Source organism: Geospiza fortis, unplaced genomic scaffold, assembly GCF_000277835.1.
Source record: "Geospiza fortis unplaced genomic scaffold, GeoFor_1.0 scaffold317, whole genome shotgun sequence".
Classification (NCBI taxonomy): domain Eukaryota; kingdom Metazoa; phylum Chordata; class Aves; order Passeriformes; family Thraupidae; genus Geospiza; species Geospiza fortis.
The window spans coordinates 2,802,073-2,823,734 of NW_005054398.1; the positions used below are offsets into that span (position 1 = coordinate 2,802,073).

At 45.4% G+C, this 21,662-nt stretch overlaps 1 protein-coding gene across 1 annotated transcript in view; it reads left to right on the forward strand.

Moving 5' to 3' along the window:
- NEO1 (neogenin 1) overlaps nt 1-21,662 on the forward strand; it is a 125,533-nt gene that overhangs the window by 51,340 nt on the left and 52,531 nt on the right. The window contains exons 6-7 of the mRNA XM_031061014.1: nt 4,660-4,814; nt 6,353-6,473. Of these exons, the coding sequence (XP_030916874.1) occupies nt 4,660-4,814; nt 6,353-6,473 (276 nt within the window). The remainder of the gene's footprint in view (nt 1-4,659; nt 4,815-6,352; nt 6,474-21,662) is intronic.

A 21,662-nucleotide genomic window follows, 5' to 3' on the forward strand; every position in this document is an offset into this window, starting at 1 on the left:
CTTGCAGAATGGGATCCGTGTCCAGCATCCATTCCTGTTTCCTCATCACCTTCGATGCAATTCCGGCTGCATGTGTGCAGTTCCTCAGCTCTTCCCATCCTTTAGAGCTGTTGGCTTAAAAAAGCATCTTATTTTTCAAATATTTCACCTTTATTGGGATGTAGCTTAGAAGTTTGAATCAACTGCTGATGTAGGTTGGATTGGGTTTTTTCTTAATCTTTTGATCATTGTTGTGATCAAAATATTTTCTTCAATCCCCAGAAGGGTGGCAGGGCTCCCTGGGGGTGTGAAATTCTGTTCAAGCATTTTGCCTTTTCAGGAGTTGTTCTGTGCTGACACGAAGAGGGGGCTGAACTGCCAAGTTGTCTTTGAAGTTTAATTGTGTGTTTGGCAACAGAGCACAGCATCTTCCCTTACAAATCTGGTTTGCTGTGGTAATTGGCTCCTTTGCTCACTGGTTATCAATTGAACTTCTCTACCACAAACATCTGTACTTGCATTGTGTTAATGCTAAACACTGACATGGTTAAACCAGAAGAGTGTGTTTGAAAAGCATTTATTAATTCGTTAACTGGGAAGTAATTGATAAAGTGAGCACTCCTCATGTCATTATCCCTTTGTGAGCAGCTTGGCATTTGCTCCATGAGCCAGAAAAGCAAAATCACTTTGAAAAAATAGGGTGTTTCAAATTCTTAATTTCCTAAATCAAAAGTAATTGAGAGTAGGTAGGAGAGTATCTACTTCAACTTCCCCTTTGTGTCAAGAAAACTCTGCCTCTTACAATTCAAAATTAATGCCTCTTGCTGGATGATGTCCCAAACTGGAGCAATATCAGTTGCCAAAGATATTTGAGTTCTTTCCAAATGTCTTCATTACAAGTTAAACATTAGTGGAGAACACAGAGTCAGAACTTTCCTGTGGTACAGTTTGGGCATTCAGTTCTTCCCTGGCAGGGTGGGCAGGCCCTGGCACAGGGTGCCCAGAGCAGCTCTGGCTGCCCCTGCATCCCTGGCAGTGCCCAAGGCCGGGTTGGACAGGGCTTGGAGCAGCCTGGGACAGAGAAAGGTGTCCCTGCCCATGGCAGGGGTGGGATGAAATGATCTTCAAGGAACTGTCCAGCCCAACCCAGGCTGGCATTCCATGCTGAGTTTTTCACGCGAGTTTTTGTGCTTTTGGCAGTCACTGGTACCAGCTTGTGTCTCTTTGTGTTCCTCTGACAAGATTAACATGTGGCTAAGGAATTCAAACTCACCTGTAATGAATGTTTTGGAAGCATTGTACATTCATGGAAAAACAACTTTTCCAATTCTTGTATTCCCTTTTTTCAACTCTGCAAGCAGCGCAGAAATCGATCGTGTGTGTGAGTAGAGCCAGAGATGGAAGGGAAATGAGAACATCAGAATTGATCAGCAGGGTGAACAAAATGAGGCATTAGTTAAAAAGGGCTAACCACGAGCAGCAATGATTGGCCCAGGCTGGCAGGGGATGCATGTGGGAAGGGCAGAGGCAGAGTGATGGACTGGGTGAGGGATTTGCTGCAGTGCTGCTGTGGTATTTATGCCATTTGTCAAGGCACTGCTGAGACACAGCTGAAATTCTGTGGGGACCCAGGACATTCCTCTGGCTGCCCTGGGTAATTCCAGACCCTGGCAGGGGGCTCAGAGACCTTGGCACAGAGTCAAAACCACCTGTGCTTTGGATTTTAGCCCATGGAAACAATTACCAACTTTGTGTGAGGAGTTACAAGCCACAAGAGTTTGAGTAGCATGACAGTGAATTTGTCACAGGGTGAAAAAGTAGAATTTTGGGGTTTTAGAATGGGGGTTCAAGAAGCAAGATGGAGGAATCTGGGCGTGTCCTGTCCTTCTTCTCCTTGGCCTCCATCTTCTGCTGTGATGGTGGCACTTTTGGATTGGTTTAGGATAGAGACAGACTGTCTGACATAGGTGATAGGTATTGGAAAATTATTGTAAATAAAGTACAGGTAGTTCTTAGTATAAAAAGGTAACATCACCCCAAGGGCAGGGGCTGTGCTACAACCTGACCTGCTGGACAGATTTCAGCAGATCAGAGAAAGAATGTAACAGGTAAGAAAAAATAAACAACCTTGAGAAGCAGAACCAACGAATCTCGACTTCTTCTTCGGTCATGGGGCTGGGAAAAAAGACTTTCTGATACCTTGGGGGTCATTTCAACCACAGAAACCTGAGAAAATTCCATGTAAATGATTGAAACTCCACAGGCTCTGGAGATGGATTCAGGCTGGAGCACATCCAGGGCGTTGGGAGGAATTGTCACAGCAGAGCAAACGTGACTGGTTGAGGCACCCAAAATAAGGCTGGGTAGGGGAAGGGAGGGAGCAGTAGCACAGCTTGTAATAAATAACAGTGCTGAGGATAAATACCAGGGAGGAATAAAAATAATTTTCATAGAGAATAAATTACAGCAATTTGGTGGCAAATAAATTCAGAAGAGAGTTTTTAAATGTCAGTGTTGTGTGGGGTGGTAGCAGCCATCAGAGAGTAAGCACAGAAATATCAGAACCTTTTTAAGGTGGAATTTATGGTGCGTTTGGTACATTTCTGGGAAGCTGGTATGACAGGGGTGTCTGAATGCACAGGCAGCTGGGCTCAGCCCCATCCAGCTTTTTGCTCCTGTGTGAGAGTTAGAGCAGTGAATGTACAGCTTTGTGTAGCTTTGCGCCCTTACCTGAGAGGTAAACCACCTCCTTACTCTAAAGTATTTCCATTTATTAATGTTCTCTTTATTCATTTATAATCCAAAACATAAGGGGGGGGAGTGGGGGAGCTGCTCACCTCCAACTGTTTTAATTTAAAAGTATTAAATCCATCTACAAACCTTTGGGATCATTTCAGAGGAAGAAGTAAAACATGACCTAGGATTCCTTATCCACAGCCCCAAATAAACCCCATTGAGAGGCCAACTGTGTAAATTGTTTGTCTAAACCCCATGGCCCTTCCATATTGACTTTCTTTGCTAAATATTAAAGGGCAAAAGGCTGCTTTGGGCTTTCCTGGAACTCCAACAATGTGAGCTGCCAACACAACTAAGAGAATTGCCCTGTGCTGGGAGCACAATAAACACAAATAAACAGGTGGGTGTTCTCTGAAGAGGATACTCCAGGAGTGAGGGCCTGCAGGGCTTGGTGCTGCAGAGGCCCTGCATGCAGATGGAGGCTCCTGTAGGAGAAACTGTGTCTGTGCACCAATCACTTGGGGCTGGTGTCCTCAAAAAATCTGTATCTCAGAGTTTGTGTGACTTTAAATGTGTTTGATGGAATTAATCTCACTCTGGGGACTTGAGGACATATAGAAGGCAGCCAAGACCCAGAGTAACGCCTTTGGTGCATGTTGTAAGTGAAGAACTTCTGTTCTTCCTAAAATTTATGTTCAGCTTCTGCTCTGCTGTGTTATAAATACACAGCTCCCCTCCTGTACGCCCATGAAATGTCATCACTGTGGTACAGGGGCACCTGGCTGCTCATGGACATCCTGTTTCCTTGGCTTCCACAGGCCACAGAAGAAACTCCTGGCCTCAGTGCAGCACTTTTTGTTTCGTAACCTCAGCTCCTTCACTGGAACATGAGGCTGTGGTGCCCTGGGAAAGTTTCATCTCAGTTTTGTGTCCATTCATTTTTAAAAGTACTTTTTGATATAATGGTACCTTTTTTTTTCCTATTGACTTGAACTCCCTGAGGTTTAACTTGCAGTTTATACACCTCAGTTCCATTTCTTCTTTCATGTGGTCTCAAGAGGTCATTCCCAATTGGCTGGATGCTCTTGGAACCCTGGATGCTGAGAATTTTAAACTTTCTCTGCTTTAAGGCACAGACCCTCAAGAGAGCACTGCATTTGACCTGAGGCTGGGGAGAAGACTTTAAAAATTGATTGATAGCACTGGGATTATGGGTGTGTAGTTGGTTAGAACTGTGTAATATCACAGGGTGGAAAACTTAGAGGTTGGAATTTTAGAATATAGAAATAAATGTGAAGCAAGATTGAAGTTTTAAGGCAGAGGCAAGTTATTCTTCTTTACCTTCTTCCTTCTTCTCCATGGTTTTAGGTGATGTTTTGTAATTGGACAGAAAAGTCCACATTGCAGGCTTTGAGCAATCAGTTATTGGGTTAAAAGAGAAAATAATCTAGGTGTCATTTCTGAACTGGATAGTTTAGTCTTAAAAGACCTTGTAACAAGAGATTGTTGGCCATTTTGTGCCTTGCTAATGAAAAGCTGCAGAACTCATGGTTGTGAGGCTGTTTCACTGATAAGAAATAATCAACACCTGGGTCCAAACATGAGCTACCATCTCAAATACCTTCAACCCCAACCTCCAGAACCCACAGGATCCCAGGATGGTTTGGGTTGGAGGGGACCTTAGAGATCCTGTCATTCCCAGCCCTCTGCTGTGGGCAGTGACACCTTCCCCTGGACCAGGCTGGCCCAAAAGTGATTCTAGAAGAACTCCCAGCTTGTGTGGGTGTCTGTCAAAGCTGAGCTGCACCTTCCTGCTGCCTTTGCTGCCACTCCTGCCCAAGTGCCCAGTCCATCTCTTGGTGTCGAGCTGGCTGTGTGTGGGACTGTCAGGTCTCTTTCTCTCTCTAACATCATCTCCTTATCTTTGTTCCTTCCACCCTGAAGTTCCCCCCACGTTCCTGAAGCGCCCGGGCAACATCTACGCCCACGAGTCCATGGACATCGTGTTTGAGTGCGAGGTGACCGGGAAACCGACGCCGACTGTCAAGTGGGTCAAGAACGGGGACGTGGTGATCCCCAGCGACTACTTCAAAATCGTGGTGAGTGCACTGCCCATCTTGCATGTGTTTGGCCTGGCAGTTCTCCATAGTCATGGAGATTGGGTTCTTCTCTAGAACCTGCTTTTGTCCTACTGATGTTGGGTATTGCCAGCTGGGGGTTATGTACAAATCACAAACAGGACAGGACTGCTAGGAACAAGCCTTGAGCTGTTTTGTTTTCCAGCATCAGTCTCATTACATGGTTATGACAATGGGAAGGTGCCATCAGCTCACATCCCAGGCATGTTTTTGGCCTGTCAGTTCTCCATAATCATGGAGATTGGGTTCTTCTCTAGAACCTGCCTTTGCCCTGTTGATGTTGGGTATCACCAGCTGGGATCTCTGTACAAATCACAGACAGGATGGGATTGCTGGGAACGTGCCTTGAGCTGTTTATTTTCCAGCATCACTCTCATTACATGGTTATGACAATGGAAGATGCCAGCAGCTCACATCCCAGGCAGCAGAGCAGGAACTTAATGTTACAACTCACTCTAAAATTTTTTTGGCCAATCACACAAAGCAAAAGCACATTGACAGCAGTTCCATCCAACCACTGTAAGCACACGTACCTTTGGTTAAACAATGCTTGCTTATTTTGAGTACAATACCTGCTTGTAAGCCTTAAAACACAATGCACAGAGCTCCATTATTAAGCTTAGAACTCCCTAATATCTCACTAGATAAACTTTTCTGTAGCTTAGGGAGTTATTCTAGCCAAGTGTTAATACACAGACCATTGTTCTAGTTGTCCTTACTTTTCTACTTTTTACATAATTTTTCTGCTGACGAATCTTATGGCTACTGCTTATCTCTAATCACAGTTCTGCTGTCTCTGAGGCCTGCCTCTTGCAGCTTTCCCAAAACCCTCTGATTTTATGGATTCTCACAGTTTGGGACCTGGAAGAGAAATGGTTTCTTGAATCCCTTTCATGTACATTGCTTATGTTGTAAGAGTTGATGTCTTTATAGCTTGGAATTCCAGGAGACTTGGGCACACAGGGTGGCAAAATGCCCTGTCAAAGGATGAGCTCACTATGACCACTGACTGTGTGTGCTGCAGTCTGTGCCCCATGAAAATTCCAATTTCTAGCAGGAACTGAAATAGAAATGTAACTGAGCTGTGGATGTTGAGTTTGGCACAGGGGTGCTTCTACAGGGAGATTTTAGGTGCAGTGAAAGGCTTTATTGAGGCATTTGAGAAATGAATGGCTGTGTAATGGGGTGTACCTGACTTGTAGGGCTGTGAGGTTCAATCAGGGTCCAAAATACCACCAGAACAGCTGGGGAAACATTAGGATTTGCCAGTGCTGTGTGATGCTAGAAAATTATAGCCATTAATGAGAGCTTCTGCTGCTTTTTGTAGCCACTAGAACATGAGGATTCAGGGCAGGGGAGGTGAGATCTGGGAGCTCCAATCACACTTTTCCCAGTTGCTGTCAGAAGTTTCTCCTGGCACGGTAAGGTGCCCTGCTGATACCATTGTTTTGGCAATTGCAGCCCATTTCTAAGTGTTGTTTTCTCCCTTTGCTCCTCAGAAAGAACATAACCTGCAAGTTTTGGGGCTGGTGAAGTCTGATGAAGGATTCTATCAGTGCATTGCAGAAAACGATGTTGGAAATGCACAGGCTGGAGCCCAGCTGATAATACTTGACCTTGGTAAGATACACTGTGACAGCAGAGAGCCAAAAGTGGGGAGGGACCATTCCAAGGGACCTTTCCACATGGTGGGTTCAGTCAATAGCTCAGCCAATAGAGCAGGGTGATTTTTTTAAAAATCATGTGGGTGATCCAGTGTTGTTTCCTGTACACTTAGTGAGGAGAACTGAAGGAATTCTACAGGATGCATCCTGTAGTTTGAATAATATTTGGTGCAATAATCAAACATGGTCAGAAATGTGGCATGCTGAGGTTTACAAGCAATAGCAGAGTAGTCAAAATGAAAACAGTCACTAAAATCACAAACCTGGAAGAGAAGCACTTATGGAGCACACCCCAAATCACCCCAAATATTTTATATCAAAGGGATTCCAGTGTCAGAAGCTTTTTTTCTGCTATTAGTGTAAAAAACAGTGAGCTTTGTCATTCCTGCAACCTGCAGCTGCACATCTGGTGGTTTACAGCTGCAGTTCAAGGTAAATATTTGTCCCTGTGCTCCAATCAGTGGAACTCCTGCCAGTGCTCCCTGAATTGCATGGCTGGGGTGGCAAAGCAGAACAATTGGTGTTATGATTAAAAACCCCAAAAGAGAGGTGCTGCAAATATCATCACTAAGGCATCAGGTTGTTTTGCTCTTTCAGGTCACAGAGTTCTGAAAAATAATTTCTAAGAGCCCAAGGAAGAAAACCCCAGAGGATGAGGGGTGCCAAGTCAGACAGGAAAATACTAAAAGTGTACTGAGGAGGGCTTTGTGTTGTCTTTTTGGAGGGGGGTTGTTTTAAATGCTAATTTCTTTCTTATTTGGATGGAGAGGATTTAGGAGAAACAGTCTTAGCCATGGCTGGAGGTTTGATGGAACTTCACACCTTGAACAGGTGTGGCTCTGCTGTCCTGGCTTTGGTGTCCAGTGTGCAGAGAGTAAACTTGGAATGAGCCATGAAGAGAGATTTCCTGTTTAATTTCCAGTTGTTTTGTTGGATAGCTGTGCACTTGCTACTCCCTCTGAATTCCTCTTTGGATCTGGGTGTGTTTTACTGCTGGCTGAAGAGCCACAGGTACTTCCCACAAGGATTTGGGGAATGCAGGGTGCCCTCTCCTGGGGTCAGGAGCTTTAATGCCACAGAGCAGTGTCAGGAGTCTGCATCCAGCACTGCCCTGCTGTCATCAGATTGCCAGAAAAATGATGAAAAGGAATTTAATTTCTGCTCTGTGCATTAATCACCTGAGTGGTTTGCAGCCCCTTCCAACAGAAGCATTATTCCATATTTTCCATGTTTCAAACACTGAATAATGAATGGCCTTGGCTTTGGGAGCCCTGCCCAAGCCTGTGCTTGCACCCAGCTCCCAGCAGTGGTTTCTAAATGACTCTCACTGTTGTTATTGGAGTTCCTGTGGTCTCACTGCTCTTCCTTTCCCTCCCCTGCTGTTTGTCCAGTGGTTTCTCCTTCCTGCTCTGCTCCAGCACCTCATCCTGCTGTCCTCAAGGACTTTGCTCATGATGTCCTTTCTCTTTTGCATGCTGCCAGAGGATTTGGGCTGCAGTGGTGGAGTCTCACTGGGGGTGTAGAGACACACCCAAGGCCGTGTCCCTGGAACTCTGGGGCTATGAGATGCTGTTCTCCAGCAGTGGGACACCCCATGGAACATCTGAGTGCACCTGTGCTGTGCAGGGGGCTGTGATGCCATGAGGAATGGGTGTGATCTGTGAAATCTGACAATTCACAGGTGGAGGAAATACAGATATTGGGTTTAAAATACCTTCTCTCAATCCATGAGCAGTGGAGAAGGAAACTATTCTGGGAAAGAGGGAAAAGGTATCACATGCAGTAGTGGCAGCTGGCTTGGTATGAAAATTCAAACCCCTAATTTGAGCAAAAACTATTCTGAACATTTCAATCATTAATTCAGAAAACTTTTTTGTTTGTTTCATAGCTGCTGATGAGAAATGCCAACTTTACCAATTTGAAAAGTAACTTCAGTGAACAAAATGTTGATTAAGTGTTCATCAAAGTTCTTCCCAGTTAGCAGTGCTTCCCTTCCCGTGCTGATCTGTTTTCTCCTTCCTGCTGGAATTGGCAAACATCTGGCTATTTACAAACCATTTCTCATTAGCCCTTTTGCTTATCAAATTGATCTTGAATGAACTAAATGCAAATGAGCAAGTGGAAGCCCTGGGGAGTTTCTCAGGGAGGCCACGTGAGTTCTCTCATCCAAGTGAAGTCCCACATCTGTGCTCTGTGCTCCTGGAAGGCAGTGGAAGTTTGAAATGCAGGGAGGGGAAAACATTCATCTGCTACAAAGGGAGATGTCTGTGTGTCTGTGTTTGGACAGACTTCTGACTTGGAGAGAGCAGGAATTTGGTGGTTCACCTTCTGCACAGCCTGGGCACAGCCCCACAGGAACCTGTGTAAAGTCTGTCTGTGACTCTCATCTCCTGCCATGAGCTTGATGTAATCATCCATATAACATTTTAGGCTGGGGTTTTTGGGTTTGGGGTGAGTTCTGGGTGGCTTTCAGTACACAGGAAAGTGGAAAATGTTAAAGCACAGAATTGAAAGGCTTCTTGAGTGGCTTTCCTCTAAACTTTGGTAATTGTGTTAATACATTTAGAAAAGTTTGCACCTGGAAAGGCATTGGCCATACAGAATCCACAGCCCTTGCTTTTTCAGGAATGTATGAAAGAACTAGGATGTTGAGAGCAGAGACTTTTAGGACAAGTGTTTGTAGTTGAGAAGGTTGGAAGGATAGAAAAGAGAGGAAGATTTGGGTCAATGGTCTGAGTTAAATCCTCTTTATCCCTGTACTGAACATCAGATGTAGAATTCTGCAAGGAGCTTGAAAAACCTCTCGTGTGCTTTCCAACCACTTTGGGATTTGAAGCTGTGTCCCTGTTTCTCAGATACTGGCCCTGGACACTCATTGCCTTTCAGAATTTCCCTGGAGTGGCTCTGCTGCCTGCTCTGCCTTTCAGGAAGAATTTGGGAACTCCCTAAAAGAAGGAAGTTCCTCAATGACCTCATTGCTTTGCATTTGAACTTCTCATTCTCAGTGCTTCTCTCTTTGCCTCCTTGATGAAGAGATGAGTGGTTTGGTGTCCTGCAGATGAGGGGTTTGATGTCCTGCCGATGAGTGGTTTGGTGTCCTGCAGATGAGGGGCTTGGTGTCCTGCAGATGAGGGGTTTGATGTCCTGCCGATGAGGGGTTTGGTGTCCTGCAGATGTCCCCATGGAGGATTCCTGCCTCCTGTCCCAGAATCTCCATCGTGCCTTGGGAATGCCTTTCTCAGCAACCTCAAATCTCTCCTCCCCCATTTTTACACAAACCCAGCTAGCTTTACTTCCAATCCTCATTGCTGAGCCCCTGAATGTCCCACTTATGGAGCAGATACTGAATTATAGCAGAGCCATTCCTTGTCATCACTTTTACAGCATTTTTGTGCGTGTGGGGTGAGACCCTCGGGGTAACAGAGGCATTTGGGGTTTCTTTGGTGCTGTAACCCAGCCTTGTCCAGGGAATCTGGCCCTGCTCACGCTGCCATGTGGGGACTGGGAAAAGAACAGGTGGCAACAAGTAGGAGGAGGGAGGCAGATGGTTCCCTGTCACCCTGTGTGAAAGGCATTGACGAGTACTCAGGCACCGGGGAAAAACAGGAGTGATGCCTGAACACTGTGGAAAGCATGGTTTGGACTGTAAACAAATATGCTGTGCTATGGGAGAACAATTTCAAACCATCCTTTCAGATGCACTGTGTCACCTTCATAACTGAAGGGGGGTGTTTTGTGGGGCTCTTGTACTTTTATACTGCAAAATTGGGGTTTTTTACTGGGTTGTGACTTGTACAGGAGTGAGATCTCAGAGTGAATGAGTTGAATACCCTGCTGTAGGAACCATGTTAGGATTGTTTGTAATGGAACTGTTTCTATAAAATCAGTTTTTTCATGAAAAAAGGTCTGTGTCCAAGCAAGGGTATCCTGCATGTGATGAATTATTCCCAGCATGGGAAGCAAGGAGGAGGAATTAGAAATCTGTGTGTAGTTGTAGGGCTGTGAGGCTTTGGGATCACAGAGACATCTGGGGATGGCTCCATGGGACGGTGCAGGTTCCTCAGGGAGGAGGGGCAGGGAACTGGGTCACCCTCAAAGGCTGATTTCAGCATTTGCTCACTTTGGACAGGGTGATGAGGCAGCCAGGAGCACTGGCACAGGGGTCAGGGGATGGGAGGAGGGCAGTGTGTGTCTGCTGGAGACTGGGTCCTGCAGGGCAGGGAGGAGATGGAGCTTTTAACCCAGCCCTGGTGCTCCTGAGGGGTTTGAGCCATGTGGGGGTGCTGGGTGTGCTCTGTGTGTGACACTTGGAGTTTCCAGAGTAAGCTGGAATTCATTGCCTGGGTCTGGCTGGTAAGTGGAGCTGAGAATTCCAGCCTTCAGCTTCCAGACAGGAGGTTTTAGCTTGTTTGGGATATTTTTGGTAGGTTTCCATAGGAGACTGTGTTAACAAGAGGCAAACCATTTGATCCTGAAGGACCAAAGCACAGCAATGGTCTGCTCACAGGGCAGGGGTTGGGGGTGTGTGTCCAGGAGAGCAGGAGGGATAAAGAAGGAGCTGCCAGCTGGGCTCCAACACAAAGTAAAAGCCCAGGGAATCTGGAATCAAAGCAGAAAATTGCCTGGAAGTGCAGGGATGTAGGAAAGACAAAGCTCAGCTGGAGCTGGAACCTTTTCAGGGAAGGCTGTGGAGCAAATCCCCCTGGTGGCCGTGGTGTGGGTGCATGAGGGGGGTGATGGTTGGGACCATCAGCATGGATCTGCCAAAGGCCAGCTGTGCCCAGCTGTTCCCATGGCCTGCTGAGGGGAAATGGCTGGGCCTGTGCTTGAGAGGAGAGAAGCAGATTTGGTTTGCTTTGCCTTTAACCAGGCCTTTGGTGCTGTCTCCTGCTGGGTGTCTGTGGTTGAGATGACCCCCAAGATATCAGAAAGTCTTTTTTTCCAGCCCCACGACCGAAGAAGAAGTCGAGATTTGTTGGTTCTGCTTCTCAAGGTTGTTTATTTTCTCTTACCTGTTACATTCTTTCTCTGACCTGCTGAGATCTGCCCAGCAGGTTGGGTTGTGGCACAGTCCCTGCCCTTGGGGTGGTGTTAACTTGTTATACTAAGAACTACCTGTACTTTATTTACAATAATTTTCCAATACCTATCACCTATGTCAGACAGTCTGTCTCTACTCTAAACCAATCCAAAAGTGTCACCATCCCAGCAGAAGATGGAGGACAAGAAGAAGAAAAAGAAGAAGGAGAGGACACACCCAGATTCCTCCATCTTGCTTCTTGAACCCCCATTCTAAAACCTCAAAATTCTACTTTGTCACCCTGTGACAAATTCACTATCATGCTACTCAAACTCTTGTGGCTTGTAACTCCTCACACAAAGTTGGTAATTGTTTCCATGGACTAAAATCCAAAGCACAGGTGGTTTTGACTCTGTGCCAAGGTCTCTGAGCCCCCTGCCAGGGTCTGGGATCACTCAGGGCAGCCAGAGGGATGTCCTGGGTCCCGACAGTCTCCAGGAGTATCCCTGAAGCTAAACTGGGGCAATCCAGAGTGGATGATGGGATGTGTGGAGAACCATGGAAACTGGGAGATGGGAGGTACTGGATGTGCTGAGTTTGATTCATCCTGGAGCCCCTGTTGCTGCTCAGGCAGGGATGGGGACACAGGGCAGGTGGTGGGGACAGGGAAAAGCTGCAAGCAAAGGAGTTTCTGATCAGACAAAGCAGCTTCACAGGGAGGAGCTGCAGTCCAACAGCTGCCCAGGGAATCTCTGCTCTTGGCAGGTACTCAGGGCACACCTGGACAAGGTTGAAGGTGGCCCTGCTCCAACTGGGCTTCAGGGGAGCCCCCAGACCTGTTCTGTGGTCCTGGCACATTGTGAGGCAGGGGTGGGGATGGACCCTCTTGGTGTTGGTGCTCTGCATGCAATGGCCAGATCTGACAATTCCATGGGATGGGTGATCTCCTTGGAGAAGCACCAGTGCAGGTGTTGATGGCGGCCTGACATCACAAAGGATGTTTGAGTAAAGTCTGACAGCACTGCACGATCCCAGTGCCTCTGCTCAGTCACATTCTGGGGATCCTAACTTGGAGGGAGTTTTAAAGGCATCATTTATTGCCCTAAATCAGTGCTTTATTGAAGCAATTGAGTTCTGTCCAGGCCTGGTGCTGCATAAACAATTCCTTTTAGTGTTGGCACCTCTCTGCCAGGGTTTGGCCCGTGAGCTGTGTGCAGGCTTGGAGCACTGAAGGGAGCTGGGTGTGCTGGGGGCTTCTCTGAGCCCCACAGAGGTGGAGAACATCAGGAATCTGATCCAAGTTTCCCAAAGCCAGCACATTTTAGTTAAGATTGTGCTGGAAATCTGTCATTTCTGCACTGCAGATGGTACTGGACTGTTTGAAGTCACGTCAGGCTGACTTGGAGATTCCCATTCCTCACACAGAGGCCATTCCAGCTCCCCTGACCTGACTGAAAAGATTCCCAGCTACAGCTGGATTTTAAAGGCAATGTTAAAAGCCTTATTTCAGTCAGGATAGATGAAATACTCTGTGTTTTCCATAACTACAAGCTTCATTATGCTGTTTTAGGAGGCAAATAGAAGTTCTTGTTGACAAGTTTTGGCTCCTACTGAAAGAAATGCAAAAGTTGGCACTGAGAGGCCAACTGTGCTCTGCTTTGAAAAACTCAGTTCCACATTTGGGTATTTGCCATGTGTAAAAAATCCCATAAATAGGCCTTGCCTGGTTGAAGCCCTGAGGCAGACTCCTCTCCTGTCACCTCAGGACCTATTTTGGATGTTTTTACAGATCTCAGATGTACCTTCTCAGGCTCTCTGTCTCACAGAGGTGATGCTTTAGAGTATTTTTTAGTTACATATTGTGAATGAAAGCATTCTCAGTCCATGGAATTCTTGAAAAATCTGCAGGGTGTTGTGAATGAAACGCCAGAGCAAGATAAAAATATATTGTTCTTATTCAAAGAGCAATAAAGGAGGACTCTGGGTGTTCCTCTGCAGGGTCTCCTGTTTCCTCTCTCACACAGAAACATCCTCATGTTCTTTCTGCCTTGTCCAATTTTGCATGTCTTAATGGCAAGAGGTCCCTGTGGTTTCCAGGAGTGGCTTTCAGGAGTCTCAGCATCCACCAGGAAGAAATAGATAAAAATTGAGCAGGGAGGCTGCAAAGCCTTGCAGACCAAAATTCACATTTTCTGCCAAGAGGAAAAAGTACTGAAAGGAATGAAGTGTGGATTTTGGGGGAGTGGGAGATGGTGATGGACCTGGGGTGGAACAGGATGTTCAGGCAGCACAAAGAGCCCATGGTTCTGGGAGAGCAGCTCTGTGCTGAGGGCACCTGCCTCTGTGCACTGGGGACGTGGGGAAGAACCTCTGCTCTGGTGGAGTGGGAAGATCTGAAAGTCAGAGAATGGAAAATCCAGTGGGATGAGCATCATCAGAGCCAGGAGTAGCAGGGGAGCTTCCTCCCTGCTTCTGTCTATTTGATCTCCACATATCCCTGAGGCTTTCCACCCACAGGATTAAAGTTTGTCCCAGAAAGCTTTAAAAGCAGCAAATGTCAAATCCCAAGCTGCACATAGGGAACATTTAAGAACTCGTGGCAGTGCTGGGGCTCCCCAGAGCTGAGAGCATTCCTGAAGTCCCTGCCTGCATCCTGGCCCTGCAGCATGCACTCAGCATCAGATGGATGCTGCAGGAACAGCTTGGGAGCCTCATTTGGAGAGCTGTGCTTCAGGAACATAAACAGCATCTGAAATCACAAACTGACTTCAAACACTCACAGCCAAAGCCAAACTCAGAGAATGTTTTGTACTGGTTGTGTACACTCCAGTGCTAATTTTCTGTAAACACAGCAGTGTGTGCTCCTCTTTAGTGCTGAAAGAGTGGGGGTTTGGGGTTTAATTTTGATTTTAATTTACATTACTTAGCTATTATTCCTCAGGGAAAGGCAGCATTTGTGTTTCTCATGGCTGCATGTCTGTTCAAAATGGCCTGGGAGCTGTTTGAATTCAGTCAGTTCCATTTCTCGACTCAATTCCTGTTTAATAAATGATCTTTATTTATTCCTTTTTTATGGGCCTTGCTAATATATAGTCTTATTGAGAAGCAGAACTGATTAAGCCACCCTAGATCCCAAACTTCTTGAACGTTTAACTTGATGAAACGAGAGCTAAGCAGTCCTCAGTAGCCTATTCATGTTTAAAGCTGGCACAGGCTTGGAATAAATTGCTCTAATTTAGATTAAATTAGGAATAGATTAATGTTTGCCAGCGTGCTGTGAATTGCAGGGAGGCAGAACAGCATTTATATTGTGCTTATTAGTTTTCATTTCTTGTTTTATGGCTGTATTTACAGTTGGCTTGGCACAGAAGTGGGAATTCACCTCCTGATGGAATTCTTACAGGGTTGGGTGCCCTGACTTCAGTCTGAGCCCACAAATAAAGGGTTGTGGGGATGCTGCTGGTGCTTGGAAACACTGGCACCTTGAATTTTGGTTTTCACCAGGGGATTTGGTGGCTAGAAGGAACTTGAAGAAATGCCATGTCATGTTGGAAAAGGAGTGATAGGTAAGGAATGTTCAGTGGAGGCAGAGCAAGGGCCTGGAGGAGCAAAACCCTTCAGTGTTTTATGAGAAATACACAACACACATTAATACCAGTTTGCTGTCCTCCACCTGTATTATCCCATATTTATTGTCCCACTGCAGAAGTGCACTGAGGTAGGATGTGTATGGAAAGCTCTGAGTCCATTTTATCACTTCTGGCTAATCCTGAATTCCTGAGAGAGTTTCTCAGTCCCATAAAAATCTCTTGGCCACCAGAAAGGCTGATTATTAACACCAAATACACCTCCCTCAACAGCACTGAAATCTACCCATTCCAGTTATGTTTATCATCATATTTTACATATTCCTGGCAGCTTGGCTGGGTGATGTCATGTCAGGAGTGCTTTGTCCTGGGAACAAAGCAGTGCTGATGGCTCCTCTGCCTGGTTCTGCCTCTGGCTGCTGCTTGGAGAGGAAAATACAAATAATCAGGAGTGGATCACGAGGGCTGTTGTTTTTAGTGGCTTTGCTTTTTCCATCCCTGGATGAGTGGAAGGGCAGGATTAGCTGTAGCTTGATATCCATCATGACTACCAAAGGCATTTCCTCTGCCTTTATTCCTCACATCCAGGGCTCTGAAGATTGACACAAACACCCTTAATTTGTAATTGATCCCAGGCTGGTGTTGGAAAGGGAAAGATCAGATTTTGTCAGTCTCACACCAGCGGGGAGAACAAACACATGGGCTTGGTCTTAATTGGTTGCTTATATTTCAGAGTTGCTAAATTACACAGGAATAGCAGAGACAGCAGAATGCCATTTGGGGAGAAGGGACAGGATTGGTTTTCACTGGCTGAGTGGGTAACAGGACTCATGCTGATGAAGATCTGGAGCTGGGAGAAGCCCCTGGTCCTTATTGGCAGGATAACCTGCATGGGCTCATGGGGTTTATTCCCTAAGGAAATGCCATAAATCCAACAAAGAAATGTAATTTTTAATAATGTGTGTTCAGTATTGAAGCCAGCTGTAAAATGTCACTGTTGTCACTGGGATAGAACAGCCTGGAGTGGAGGATTCTTTTTCCTGGTTGTTTCCCCTCTCTTCTCCCCAAAAAGAACCTCATAATTGTGCATCCAGAGTCCTTAAAGGACACGTGGATTCTGTGTGGTTTTCCTGGTCACACATCAGCACTGGAGGTGTTGAAGGAAAAGAAAGAGGGAGAAAAGTCATGCCTGGATCCAGTCACAGCTGAATGAGGATGGACATTCCACCTTGCCCCTTCTTCAGCACCAATCTATATTTATAAACTGCTTTCAAAACTTTTTTCTTGGGTATTTTTAACAGTGGTCAGTGACCACAGCAGATGCACATTTAAATGTTGCATCTCTTGCTGTAAACCCATCATGTACTTCTGGGGAACAACCTTCAATCCTTGTGTGCTGGGAAGTGCACCCCAAATTCCCCAGCCCCTGTGCTGAGAAAAGCAGCTGTATTCTGAACATACTCACAGGGTTCCCTTTTTCTGTTAGAATTAGGAATATGAGGAAGCAAGTGAACAATACAGGTTTAAAATGAAAGAGAAGAAGTCTTAATTAAGAGTTTATAAGATTCCCAAATATCTTGATACTCCTCTAGTTCTATAAAAATGGCTGGGTGTGAGGTGGGCAGCAAGGAGCTGTGGCCTTTAGCAGAGAAATCCAATGAAAATTAATAAAATATCCAGTACCACACCTAACAGTGCTGCTCTGTAGGTGGTTATAGACTAAAAGAGGAAAGGGGGGTTTGAGGGGGTCTTCTCTCTCTTAAAAAATATTAATTGTGTAGATATAAACCTAAATGGAAGGAAAACGGAGCATGGTAGATACATGTAAGAAACAAGTAGTTTAATAAGCCATTAATAATTAGTTTAAGTAAGTTTTTTAAAGAGCTTGGAGAAACAAGGACAGTTTTGACAGCAAGCAGCTTGTTCAGCCTCATCTGCTGCAGCTCCAGTTTGGCAGAGCTGGTGCTGCCAAGTTGTTCCAAGTGGCAGCAGCTCCCAAACAGAAGGGGAAGATGTCCCACTTGCAAGGTGGTTTTTGGAGAGAAGCAGCCACTGGTGGTGTTGTAACTGCACAGTGAACCCTGTGGCAGAGAGCAGTGATGCACCTGACTCCGTGTTCTCAGATCTTGGGATTCTGCTGCTCACAGTGACCATGAGATGTGTCACAAAGTCTCTTTTCTGACACAAAAGAAGGAGTCAGAGCTCTTCAGTTCTCATTCTCAAGGTTGTTTATTGTTTCTTATCTATAAAATTCTTTCTCTGGCCTGCCAAGGTCCATTCAGTGGGTCAGACAGAGGCACACTGACCACCCTCAGCATGGTGTTATCTTTTTATACTAAAAACTACGTGTACAATATTTACCATAACTTCCCAATACCTATCACCCATGTTAGACAGTGAGCTTCTACTCTAGACCAATCCAAAAGTGCCAACATCACAGCAGAAGATGGAGGCCAAGAAGAAGAAGGAGAAAGGCTGGACACCCCCCGATTCCTCCATCTTGCCCCCTGAACCCCCATTCTAAAAACTTCAAAAATCTATTTTTCACCCTGTGATAAATTCACTATCATTCTCCTTAAACTTCTGTGGCTCGTAATTCTTCATCTAAGGTTGGTAATTGTTTTTTCTAAGGGCTAAATCAAAGGCACAGGGGTCTTGGGCTCTGTGCCAAGGTCTGTGAGCCCCCTGGGCAGGGACTCGAGTCCTCCAGGGCAGCCAGAGGAATTTCCTGGGTTCCAACAGTCAGAAGGTGAATTTGTTACTTTATGATTCTACATTATATTAAAGAATTATTATACTATATAATATTAAAGAATACTATACTAGACTAAAGAATACAGAAAGGATACTTACTGAATGCTAAAAAGATAATAATGAAAACTTCCTGACTCTCTCCAGAGTCTGACACAGCTTGGCCCTGATTGGCCAAAGAGTGAAAACAACTCACAGCAGAACCCAATAGAACAATCACCTGTGGGTAAACAATCCCCAAACACATTGCACATGAGCACAGCACAGGAGAAGCAAATGAGATAAGAATTGTTTTCCTTTTCTCTGAGGCCTCTCTCTGCCTTTCAGCAGAAAAACCCTGGGTGAAGGGATCATGTTCAGAGAATGTGAGTGCCACAATGTAGGGTGACACTGAGCTACAGCCCCTGTGCCCCTGCAGTGTCCCACACAGGGACAGGGACTGTCCAGAGGCACTTGGAGGAGCATGGCAGTGCAGATGAAAGTCAGGCTTATCAGTGATGTGGGAGCAGCAGCAGGATTTGTGTTTGCTGGGTTCCTTTCTTTCACTTCAGGCTCTTACTGTGGTGTTCCTTGGAAAATACATCCTGAAATAGTTGTGGCATGGTCATGGAATCTCGGGGTGGTTTGGGCTGGAGGGACCTTAAAGCCCATCCCATGGCAGGGAGACCTTCCAGCATCCCAGGGTGCTCCAAACCCATCCAGCCTGGCCTTGGCACTGCCAGGGGTGTCCTGATCCTGCTCTGCCAGCACAGCAGCAATTCCTGCACTGTCTGCCTGCAGGCTTAGGGGGCATTTTTGGGATTATTGGGGATTTTTGGGGCATCCCCAGAGCTCCCAGCACTGTGTGACCCCTTCCCTTAGGAGTGCCAGCTGAACATCCCTGTGGGAAGGGAACGGAAGGGAAGGGAAGGGATGGGATGGGATGGGATGGGATGGGATGGGATGTGCCCAAGGGCACCAGAGGAGTTTTTGGTAGGACCCAGGGGAACTTCAGAAGCATCTTGAGCTCTTCAGGTGTGCCAGTGGCTGTGCAGAGCTGAATCCTTTGCACAGAACATGGGGTTTTGTCTGTCACTGCTCCTCGAGGGCTGTGCTTGAACAGAGCTCAGTTATTTGAGAATAAAGTCACAGCTCTGCTGCCATTATTAAAGTCAGATTGCAGAACACTCTTGCAGGCTCTGCTGATCTCAAGACATTTTTTTTAATTCTTCAGAGGAGTTCAATTGATGAATATTCACTGTAAGAGGAAGCTCTGGCCAGGGTTTTTTGGGGACACTTCCAGGCAGTTTTTCTGCCTCAGGTTCTGTATGTGGATTTTGTATGGGGTTTTTGATTCTTTTTCTTAAGGAGTAGCTGTTAAAAAATATTTAGTTCTTTAAATAATTGAATCTTCACTACTGAATTTGAAGGTCATACCCATCATTTTACAACATATATTATGGTTTGAATTTCTTTCCAATGACAAAACGTGTTTCAAAGCCGTTTTGCACTCCCTGGGGACAGGTGAGGTGTGTTTGGCTTATTTCCCTTTTTTTAATAACCTGAGTCTCATGACTGAACTCCCTGCAGGGCTTTTTCCCCTTTCCATCCTGCCCTGGAGCTCTGGGCTGGGGCTGGAGCCGGGGGGTTCCTGCTGCCTTTCCTGGAATGCGTCAGCGGGGCTGTCCCGCCTCTTTAAGGGCTGTTTTATGAGACAGGAAAAAATCCAATTGTTTCCTCTACACCAAAGCATTTCATGCTGAAAGGGGAATGGGAGGAGGGCTTGTTATCAGGAGGGGTTTTATGACTTCCTTTAAAACACAGGCTCTCAGTCAGAATGTGTTTATCACTGTTTTTATATATCCCAGTTTATTGAGCACCCAGCAGTGCCCGTTCACGATGTGAAACAGAACCAAATGAATGCCTAAAAATCAGAATCACTGAGTGCCAGTTAGACACTTGCTTGTTCTGGATTTTTGGGGAATTTTTTGCACTCAATTTGTGCATTGAGTGAAGAGTAAATAACAGCTCTCACTCCCAGTGGTGATGTAAATTTATCTAAGGCAATTAAGAATTTAAAATAAGGCATTTTGCCTGCTCTGAGCTAAACATGTCAGCATAGAGGAATAAATAAGGAAGAATCTCCATTTCATTTATGAGGAAAATGAGGGATATTGGTAGGGGAGGGTCTGTTCAACAGGGTGAGAGTTGAATTTGGGGTTTTAAGTGTGTGAGGGAAAAAATTTATTCCAAGTGTTGAGTGGAGTTCTTGCCCTCAGAACTCTCCCTTGGGGTGATGCAGGGAAATGCTTGTGTGGGGTCAGCTCCTGGGCCCTTTGCTGTGTGGTTCCTGCAGGTGTAATTCCCAAAGGATGCCTTGGTTCCTGTGGTTCCTGCAGGTGTAATTCCCAAAGGAATTACACTCAGGTTACACCAATTCCCAAAGGATGCCCTGCTCAGTGGCTCTGTGTCCAGCTGTGCTTCCCTCAAGGTGTTCATTCCAACACTGTCCTGTCTGTCTTTCTGACACATTTCCAAAATCACACATTCCAAATTCCACACATCTCTCAAATTTCCAAGATTTGAGTCCACAAAGTTCTGCAGTTTAAATTAGCTCATGGAGAATATTTAAGCCTACAAAATCCTAAATTGGAGGGTGTTTTCTGTTAAGCAGATGTGGATCTGTGACTTGCACCAGAGGAATACAGGAGATGGTGGCTGTCTTGGGAAATCCAGGAGATTCAGGACATTTCTGTTCATTCTATAAAGTAGAAATGACTTTTCACCCTCTTCTTTCCACATCTGTCCAGTCTCTGTTCCAGCTTTGCACAAAAGCATCAGTGTGTGGAGGGAATCCCAGAGATTTCTTTAAATGAGTTTTCCCAAGGGAAGAAGTTAATTCCATTATTACTGATCTGCTGAGACCAACTCCAGCATTTTGGCTGAGAGAAATTACTTGGGCCAGGTAACCTGGCTTTGTTTGAGTGTGGTCTCACTCAGGGAACAGCAATAACCAGGTGATCCCTTCTGTTGGAAATGTTTGTTTTAAACATTTGAACAAGGATAACACTTGGATACAAGCAAAAACATGGACAAAAAATAGAGAAAGCAACATTTTGAAGGGTGGTGTGTAGTGTGAACTTACTAATTTTGTTATTTCATGCTTATTATTGCACTGCAGCCAAGTGCTGCTGTTATTTTTAAATAGGATGAGCATAATGAAATCAGTGGGATTTGACTGTGACTGCAAAATCACAGCTGCTTAATCCTGATCTGAGCTGAATCCTTCCATGGGGACACCATGAACCAAAGTTCAGATTTAGGAGAACAGTGCAGTAGGTAAAAGAAAAAGTTTGAAAGTCTTTATTACCTTTCTGGAACCAGTTAAATAGATTTATGGGAGAAATATTATTTATTCAGTACACAGTTTTATATGAATACCTCAGGTCAAAATCAAACATTTGGTGCCTCTTAGGAATTTCTTTTTCTTAGGGAATACAGTTAAAATATTAGAGGTGTTGAGATCTGAATGTCCTAGGTAATTTTTTCCCAAAAGGTTTGTTGTCAAAGTAGTTATTTGCTATTTTTAGTTGTAGTAGATCTTTGTTGCTGAAATAATGTTTTAAATCTCTAAAATCGACCCTGAAGTCCTTCCAAAGAGGACTTTCCCTTCTCCTCCTCCATGTGTGAACTGGTGCCCCTGTTCCTTGTCATCCCCATGAATGATTCCATTGGGAAGGTCCTTTTTGTGCTGCATCCATCTCCTCCTTGGAGGGTTCATTGGTTCCTTGACCTTCCCAGCCCATTC